Source organism: Opisthorchis viverrini, assembly GCF_000715545.1.
Source record: "Opisthorchis viverrini unplaced genomic scaffold opera_v5_15, whole genome shotgun sequence".
NCBI lineage: Eukaryota > Metazoa > Platyhelminthes > Trematoda > Opisthorchiida > Opisthorchiidae > Opisthorchis > Opisthorchis viverrini.
This window is the reverse complement of record NW_008751671.1, coordinates 2684981-2695078: the sequence shown is the minus strand read 5'-3', so window position 1 is coordinate 2695078 and position 10098 is coordinate 2684981. Positions and strand designations below refer to the sequence as shown.

Sequence of the window (10098 nt, the reverse complement as noted above, 5' to 3'; positions counted from 1 at the left end):
ATATATATATATATATATAGGAGATAGATGGGGACCACCTGTGGGACTTGGCCAAAGTGGTCCTTTTCGGGGATGCGGTACTTATTTCGGAGGATTAACCATATTCCTATTTTCCTATGACAGTCGAATAAATCTCAGTTTGAATATTAAACTTTATGGACCGTAGGCCATCTTATTTATCACTTTATATATGATGTATACCACCCTGTATTGTTTTGCATCAATCATTCTCCCCAGTTAATCCCGTTCGAAATACAAGTCTCACACAATGGACATCAACCTGGGATGCTGTTAGGGTTCTTCCAAATTCATTTATATGATGTATACCACCCTGTATTGTTTATGTTGCATCATTCTCCCCAGTTAATCCCGTTCGAAATACAAGTCTCACACAATGGACATCAACCTGGGATGCTGTTAGGGTTCTTCATGCCAAATTCATTTGCGCAACTTCATTGACTGGTGCTAGTTCGCTAACTTTTCCCAGCGATCAAGGTCTTTTACTTCTCATTCACTGATGCACCCTCCTGCTTGCTATTTGATTGATCGTCCTCAGAATCATCGTCATCCAAGGAGTATAATACGGTAAAGATGTATAGATTCTTTCATAAGACGGTGTTCGAATATTGGTCAGTTATCACACCTCTCCGCACTCAAACAGCACGGGACAGTAGGAAGATCCATCTTCACCTTGTGGGCATGTATGCCAGCTGGCGTTTGGAACTGACCCAAACTATCGACATCTTGGCGCTCTTCCATAATTGAATCGGTTTGCAGTCGCCTTGATGAGCATAATTCATAACTGATGTTAAAGTGTGGTTACAAGTTTATTATGAATGATGATTGGGTATGATTTGCTTGCTATAAACTATGGTACAAAAAACACGAGCATGGTGGTCGGGGGTAAAATAATCCAGGGCAGTGCGCTAACTGAGACGCAAATGATCTGTGAAAGTAAATTAGGAATTAGCAAGTCAGAGGTTTCGTGGCTCCATCAGTTTTCGGAGACGTTGTAACGCTCACCTTCATAATCTTTAACAGCCTAACATTGACGAAGCCGTGTTTTATGACGTGTTCCATGCCCTACTCCATGATTGAACCGAGTCGTACTCATTCAACATCGAGGCCAGGAACATAATCTTTCAAATGGCGTGATCGTTCCAGGGTCCGAGCTATATGAACAGATTACTAGCACACAGCAGACCTTTCACCGAGTAATTGAGCTCATATTACTTGTAGGGTCTGTAGAGTTGAGAATTCACGATCTGTGGTACATTCCATAGTTTTATTGCACACTAACCATGAGATTATTCCTTTTTGCGAACATTTCAGCTGTCAAGTCCGTTAGGTAGTATCAAAGATGCTCACCATAGGTAACCAGTAGCGCCAAACTCGGCTTTTGAGCATCACGACTTACCATAGTTAAGGAAAAAAAATGAATTTCCACGTTAAACGGTATTCGCATCCTCCGGTTGTTGAAAGAAAGATTATCACTGTTGAGCAGTAGTAGGACGTGGGGGTTGGCGGTACTTGGACGAAGTGGTTCCCTGAAGAGGAGTCCCTTATTCGAGGGGACGAATTGCAGGGTAAGAATACAATATATGTATATACGGTGTCCGAAGAATAGAAAAATCCACACAAACAGTTGGAACTTTTTCATTGTTTGCACTGCATGCGTTTTGGTTCTCTGTTTTACTTGGCACTATGTACACGTTAGCTAGGTGAGTGCAGGTCCTCAATGAGCTTCGGCACTGCGCAGTGTCTCCTGGTGTGTCTGAACTGGGTGCCTGACAGAGTTGGTCATGTGGACTTTGATAGAATCCATCTTCTGTTGTCCCGTGGCTGCACGCAATAGGCGCACAGACAAAAATAGAAACTTTTTGGTTGCGTTTAACCCACATTACGTGATTCCTCAAGTGTAGCAACAACTAATCAACTGTTCGTTGGGATCCAGCCTCATTGGCCTTGTGGCTGTAAGATCTGAAGGAAATCGAAGACAGGAGTTAGTCCCACAGTCGAACTGAGAAACCAGGCAACTGTGGTATTGTTCAAGCTTATCTCCGAGAGGTTATATAAGTCAGCTTCATGTGCCCGTAGTTTGAACTAGGCCAGCTGGTTAGTCTATGTACATTGGTGTTCGAACGTTGGAACTGGCAAGATTGAAGGAGTTACGTGGGTGGAACAAATGATTAACAAGTCTGGAATGCTGAGAATCACTTCAATACACGGCTGAGTTTGAGAGGTAGAATTTCCATTTGTTTATCGTTATTAAGAGTACACGAATTCAAAGCAATTTGAGAGGTATGTGGAGTTTGGTTAACGAAGTTTTTCGGAAATAGAGGTGCTATACTTTTCGTTTCATGGTTATGCATTCATTCTTTGACTGAAGTTGACTAATAAACACTTATGTCAGCCCCTCTCAACTTGCAGCACTCACCATGTGCTGGTTTTGTGTGAATGACAGATTGAACGGTGATGCCTAACTCGATGAATCCCCGGTTGGCCTGATTGGAGTTTCACACAGTCGGTCTTCATCAACTGCCGACTGGTCCGTGTTGGAATGCTTCATCTTAGTGCATGCAGTTAATCGAGCCCTAGGCTAATAGATCCTATTCAATGCTATTCTAACTGTGCCATTCAGCAAGCTTTCAAACTGCACTGAAGGTGTTTATCTGGATAAGTTTGCATTCCGTTCACATCAAGTGAGTCGAAGACCGTACTTTACTCGCAACTAAGTCTTCGGTCACACTACAAATTGCTAACGAACATTCAAATATTCCCACAGGTCTGTTCGCTGTAGGTCATTCATCAGCGGAAGAGGGAAAAAATCCCATCCCACGACAAGTGTTTTCATTATTACCTCTAATGTGGTCTCATTTTTTGACCTTCTGGGGAATGCCTCAAAAAGGATCACTCTGAGCAAAGAGGCTTCGCACATCTCCCTTGGCTTCCCCAAAGACATGGGCAAAGCGATACCATATGGAAAGGGTGACGTGTTGAATTAGTCACTGCATCTGCAACCTGAACAACATGTTATCCACTTTGCTCATTGATGAGGTGCAGCCTATATGCAACCTTTAAAACGTTCCACTTCTGCGTATCCTGTATCAGTAAGTTCAAACGCCTCAAGGCGAACTATCAGTGACATCTAACTAATTGTACCAACTAGCCCTTCCCAAGGGAGCGTATGTTCGCCGGCGTTCCTGGGAGCATGTATGCTAGAAATGTAGATTATCAGAAAAAGGCCTGAATTTTAACCTCTCTCGGAAGGTTCCAAAACCAGACGTAATAATTACGCTGAGGCGGAAATAAAAAAAGCTAACACGATTGGTTAACGAAGCTCTGTGTGAGATTACAAGAACGCCAGAGACGAAAACTAACTTCCGCTCTCACAAAATGAGTTTGACGACCTCAGGCGTCTAAAACGTAACAAGATAATGAGAGTTAGACAGGTTCGTCGGTTTACAAATGCTGAGAGCAAAACATGATATCCCTTACCTCTAACTGGTAACAGAAATGAAATCAGCAAAAGCAATCGTCTTTTTATGGTCATCATCTTTCACTTTGGGTGCTAGAATTGCTCATCACCTTCCATAGCTAGTGGGCCTCAGTAGGCCTTTCTATCTTAGTACCACGAATTTTGTCATTCGTTGTTGGGTGAATGATGATCTCGTCAGACTAAGCCTGTTTAATCAGATTCTGGCATTCTATTTGGTAGGTATACACAGTTTCAGTAGGTTGACGTAAACTCCCTTTTTGATCATACGTGATTTTGCCCCTATCTTAATTACTTGCGATATCCTTTTTGTGAATGTCTAAGCTTTCGCGCAGTGACACCCCAGAAGAGAGATACCTCAGAAGAATGGCTACTCTTGTTGAGCGTAAACAACCCCCAATCATGACCACATGGATAGTCTCTCAGATGAACGGTCAAGGGTAGTCGTTTCTGTGGTTTAAATCTCGTCTTCCTTTGTAGACTCATCTTGTGATTCCTAGCATTCCGGCTGGAAGTGTGGTCAACGTGGAGTAGATTGCTAAAATTGATCTCTTTGAAGCCGTTGATGAGTTACGTAACTATCGGAACTAGTGTACCGGTTCGCATGTGGACATTTCACCTCAGTGGCCCTGAGCTTAACACCAAAGGTTACATTCAAGCTGTTCACTAATTTGATCAGTCTGACATCAGTTTCCTTAACCAGCGTTATTTTGCGCTTTATGAGTCAGGCCTGCTTTAACCTAGCTCGTTCTCTCCGTGGCTTTTCCAGGATGCCCTGAAGGAAATCCATCGGTGCCGCGAAGAGAATACAACCCGTCTTGATCTGTCCAAAGGCCAGTTGCATTCGTTGCCGCCTTCTATCCGAGATCTGGCCGGACACTTGCGGGAACTTTATCTCTACTGCAACAAGCTTGTCAGTTTACCACGTGAGTAGCTGTGACACTTATCGCATTGTTCGGATCGCAACCCCTTACCTACCGTACCGATGGTTTGCTTCAATCCCTGACCTACTTACAAGTAACTAAGCAACGGAAATCTGTTCCCTGATTGGGTGCCCTTGGAGAGATGCATTTGAGGAGAGAACGAAATGTTTTGGATGGACTACCGCAGAGACAATTTCTGATTCGAAACGGATACTGATCAGTCCCGAAAACCGACAAAATACTGTGGCTGGTAGATTTCACCACATGGGTCGGTCGTGACAAGTCTCTGTGGCCAGGCGTTCTCGGACACCATGTGATTGGAACCGTAAACGCCAACTATGACCGACTAATCAGACTGCGCTGTCCAAGCGCTTGCTATCATCAACACGGGATTTTGCTTTGACCGACAACGCATCGCTACACGGATACACCAACGCCGCCGCTACTCTCTACTCGATTACGTTGTTGACTTTTGAAAGGTGTGCGTCACACGGGTGACGCGATGAGCGTCCTGTGGAGCATGCCATTAAGTTATCTGAACGAAGCTTAGAATCTAGCTTTGTCAGCTGCGTCAAATGCAGTAGTGAACACAATGATTGGTGTAAAACGTTTCGAAGAGTCAGTTGATGATGGTTGATAAACCAACGTCAACCGGCTTGCACACTGGGAGCCTTCAATCCGTGCATCCCGATGGCAGAAGCGTGGCACAATTTGAAGCGCTGAATGATGAAGAAAGCAGACAGCCAGGTCGGACGACTGCGGTCGATACGACAACAGCATATAAAACATCTAGTAACTGGAAAAAACGCTACGCTAGCACAATCACTTGCCGATTCGGACGATGATATAAAGGAACAACAGCCAAACTATGCTGGAAATAGCCTAACTTGGCAACTCATTCGCACCATGAACGAGAAATGGAGAAAAGGAGATGAGCAGGTCAAAGAATTTCCCACCCGGATGCAGCATAATGGATCATACGTTTGTAATCCATGGGCCTAGCATAAAACCGATCTAAGCTCTCCAGGATTCTGACACCGGACTGAGGTAGATGTTACCTGCAGAGATATCGCTTATACGGCGCAAACAGTTCAACAAACTACTGAGCAGAACGACAAGCGTCGACTGGACTGCAATGGACAGACTTTTTCATTGAGATATGAAACTTTCCCTGGATCTTTCTCCGGCTATCGAAGAGACACGGCAGACGGAAGAACTTCCGAAATTGCAGAACGTCAAGGCACCTAGAGGAAACACGCTTACAGCAGAATTTTCCCAGTATCATGATGCAACTTTTAAGAATTCTCCCACTCAACTGGCCAACATGATCTGACAGGAAGAGGAAGTTTCACCAGAATTCAAAGATGCTTTAATGGTGTAGCTCTACAAACGACGTGAAAGCTAGACTTCACTCGACAACAGAGATATTATCATCATCACCGACAATATAACATCAGTGTTCAACACTATGCTTCACTGCTGTATACAGAGGTACCAGTTTGCTGAGCTGCGCAGGCAAGTTCTTTACACGAGTGCTACTCAAATGTATGGTGGTGGAAATCATCGAAGCACACATCCCGAAATCCATTTTGGATTACATGCTGTTCATAGCACGATAGACCCGATATTTACTGCACCATCGCTTCAGAAAAGTCCTTCGAACATCACCAGCCAATTTATCCGCCCTTCGTAAACTCCAGGAATGTCATTGGCATTGTCAACCAAGAAATATCCTGGTCGTTTTTTAACTATCGCTGTCTGTCAAAGTTCACCAAACTCATCCGAAAACTAGTTGACAAAGTGAAACCGAAAACGAGTAAACGACTGGACTGACTTCAGGTGATTTCCGAATCTTTGGCGTAAAACGGGTGCCTTCTTGTCCCAGCCTTCGTGAATCTCTATTTAACGGCCACTATGGTTGTGGATTTTGTGAACGACCATGCTGGTATACTGCTCAACTGTCAGCTTGATGGATGTCTGTCCGATCCCAGGATTTCATTATGCACCAAGCTGCGCTGGGTGGAGTCCCCGATACAGCCCGCTTCCCAAGGCCGAAACGGAGTTTGCGGGCTTGTGTGACTTCGGAAGCATACTATCTGCAGTCTGATTTGACCGCTGGTCGTGTGCTGAGGTCCTGTGGTGTCAAAGCCAGTGTGGCGAGGGTGTTCATCAGCGTAGTTTGATGTGACGGGTCCATCTGGAAGCAGATGCCATCCCACCTTCCGAGTAAGATCAAACGACTAAACGAATGCCCAGCCGAAACTTAATCTTATGCACTTTTGCGAAAAGCAGCCATTACAAACCGTGTCTGTTCCTGTGAACGAGTTGGATTTACTGTTAATTTATGTCTTTGTCGCCCTCATAGTTCCAGCAGGTGCAGTCGTTTGATACCCAGAACGTTTACTCTTAAATTGACTTTATGAAATGTGTCGAATTATTGCTAGGTTGGGTGAGTTTATTGGGATGGAGATGACCAGCAATCAGCCCTAACTTTGATTAGTCTCGTGTGCTGTATGTGGAGAGATTTCAATCTCAGTAATGTCAAACAGCGAAGAATTAATAGTGAACATTGATGTTTCGCTATTGAACACGACGATTTTGACTGTTTTCAGGTAACTGCTCAGTAGATGGCCTTCAACTGTTTCCTTGCCCGTAGCAACAGCCCGTGAAGTTTGCACCATTCGAAAAACGAAAAAAAAATGAAATGCGAGAAACTACTCGCTCGTCGGGTTCGTCTTCTAGGATACCGAGTATTGATGGGTAGCCACTAACCCCATATTCTTTTGTCACCCATTCCGAAGCCCGTAGCCGGACTCGGTCTTAGACACTACTGCTACTAACGAAGTATCTCCACTTACCACTCAGGTTTATTCGAAAAAGTACAACCTTGTGCCTAATTGTTGACGGACAACACCGAAACTTACAAGATTAGAGAATGAAACAGCATTTCGTACGAAAATGCGGGGACCACAAAATTGCCAAATTCATTTCCCGCTGTGCATCACTTTATAAGTATGAGCTAATGAGAGGGGATTAGCTGTACTGGCTTTTCTATACAAACACATGCAAATAGCGTTTCATAGTTAACGCGAGTTTGGAAAATCTCACAGATATCATTGAACAAGTCAGTGTTTATTCAAAAAAATCATACGTCTGGCCATTCGGGAAAACTTTGATCCTTCGGCAAAGCAGTATCTTGCCGTCAACCCGCATATCAGTCATCAGACTTAGTAGTACGTCGAAATTTTGGTAGGTCCGGCTAGTTTATGGTCGTTTGTCATGTGGCCTTTGATTTTTTCGATGATCTCACCAAGTGGATCGAAAACCCTCAGCACCATTGGAAGAGACATCCTCAGTGTGCTGTTGGGTGCCAACCCGGCCTTCTCTCCTTGAACGGTAACATTTGCCAGCTAGTTGCCAGTCTCTTGGAGCAAATCGACAGCTACTTGGTCGACTTCACAGTCTGAGACTGCTTGTCATTAAAGAGGGGTTTCTTGATCATGACTCAATGAATCTCTGGTAAATTCCTCTGACTGAATGAACTCGGAATTGCCCGTGAAGAAATTTCTTGGTACATCTTGCGTGTTGACCCGAAGTTAACCGGGCACTCGATTTGTCGCAATGCTTGTCTATTCTCGGAAGTCCATTGTTTTCCCACTTGATATCCATGCTACTACTCACTTGACGCAGAGTTCGAAAGCTAAATACTTCGCTCTTCAACTTCACTTCCAGCCGAAATTGGTCTGCTTCCCCACTTGGAAATTCTCATGCTCCAAGAAAATTCACTCAGTCGTCTGCCAGATAGTTTGGCTGGCTGCACTAATCTGCGCATGCTTGATATTCGTCACAACAAACTGTGCGAAATTCCTCCAGTTATCTACAGTCTTGTGAATCTAACTCATCTTCTAATGCGATTCAATCGAATCCGTGTGGTTGACGATGATATCAGCAAGCTCACAGTGAGTTGTTTTTATTTGGCGCCACAATATCTCGCTACTGAATGATTTTCAGTAACCAATAGCTTAAATGAAATAAAAAACGAAGCTGTGCGGCGAAGTCAGCTCTCGCGGTCGTTATGGAGCTCTTCTCGTAGGTTGAAACTTGGAAAAGTTGAGTGCATTCTGACCTTGGAATATGGGCAGGTGAATCTTTGAATACAAGACAGACTATTTTACGGGACAACAAGAAAGTAATCGATACCAATGTTCGGTTGCACGCAGTCGAGTAAACGACTGTGCCTTTGTTAGCACTCCTCAGCGCTTCACGCGTTATGAGTCGATACACTTCAGATGCTAATTCAAATTACTTAGTGTCTAGCCAACATTAATCCTAAATAAAGGAGTGGATGAAAACTGTTTGCTCCAAAATTTTAGTGGAAAAAGAACACTAGTGGAGTGATTCGTTGACGATGTTGCAGAACTTTTGTCCTTTGAGTTATGCTCAGTGTTTTTACTCTGGACCCATGGCTTCTGTTCTGTTTGTGTATCACTGTGTGTGCCAGTCTCACCTCTGAACAGGTCTTTTCAGCTCTTGACGGATAGGAATCGTATTGGTGTCTTTATATTTCATCTGATTAGTTGGGCGTTTTATTCCATAGGGAAGCAAGCAATAAAAGTTGTAGAAGATCTACAGGATATAAAGTCTATGAGTCATACATCAGGGGGCGAAGTAGAGTGTGGAATGCCTCATGACTTTGCGTATCATTTTTGTGAAGGGGCAGTTCTGGTTTTAGTATACATACCACCGAAGCGAGTGTTGTACTGGCATTGCAGGTCGGATAGCTTCACCATACAATACCAACACTGCTCATAAGTTGCTAAAGACTCTTGGGCAGCTCACAACTGGTTTCGTCCTTCTTTGGACTCATCTAGTAAGCAAAGTCCTCGAGTTCTCGTCAACCTTATGTTTCACTTCAACATGAGTTGAACCCGATTCGGTCGAGTCTCCCGGTAAAACCGAGTCAGTTTGCAAATGAGTATATTATGCTTAAGGTAACGGTGGATCCTTCCCGTTTCTTACCTGATGAGGATGCGGTCGTCCAATTCGGGACACTACTTCCGGAATTTGAGAAAAAATAATTCGTCATTTTAGGCAGCCGATTTCTTTGCAATTAAGGTGTAAAATAAACATGGTGGAATATTATTAATCTGAGGGGTTTTTCGTTTCCGTCATTTTTTCCGTAGTGACAGATCTTACGTTATCTTCCTACGACAGTCACATCGGCGAGATTGTAGTACGCTTTCTGCTATTGTATTTTGAAAACTCACATTTTCCTGCATCTTCTCGTTTGCAGAAACTGCAAGTGCTTAGCGTGCGTGAGAACAAAATCCGCAGTCTTCCCTCAAACCCCGGTATTGAAAAACTCACGCAACTGATGACATTGGATGTATCCCACAATCATTTGGAACAACTACCTGAGGGTGAGTCTACTTTTTTCTACTTTACTTCCAGTTCCTCCGTCTTGTGCAGACCTGTACAATTCTGTGGTTCGAAAATTGCCTGTGACGTTGTAAGCTCTGGTTCGGATTTCTTTGACATTCTGCAGCTTTATGGGAAGGTATTTCATGTCTTGAGCAACGACCAAGACGTTGATTTCGTTGATATTCAAGTGTGTTTGTTTCCTGGGAAAAAATTGTGTAAAACGATCTTTGGTAGGTTCGTAACTCATCATCATTATCC

General features: G+C 43.8%; 1 protein-coding gene across 1 annotated transcript in view; it reads left to right on the top strand.

Moving 5' to 3' along the window:
* The window catches only part of T265_01425 (hypothetical protein), a gene marked incomplete at both ends in the record, with an annotated part of 44630 nt that overhangs the window by 12952 nt on the left and 21580 nt on the right, over positions 1–10098 (top strand). The window contains 3 exons of the mRNA XM_009165451.1: positions 4266–4422; positions 8152–8378; positions 9713–9839. Of these exons, the coding sequence (XP_009163715.1) occupies positions 4266–4422; positions 8152–8378; positions 9713–9839 (511 nt within the window). The remainder of the gene's footprint in view (positions 1–4265; positions 4423–8151; positions 8379–9712; positions 9840–10098) is intronic.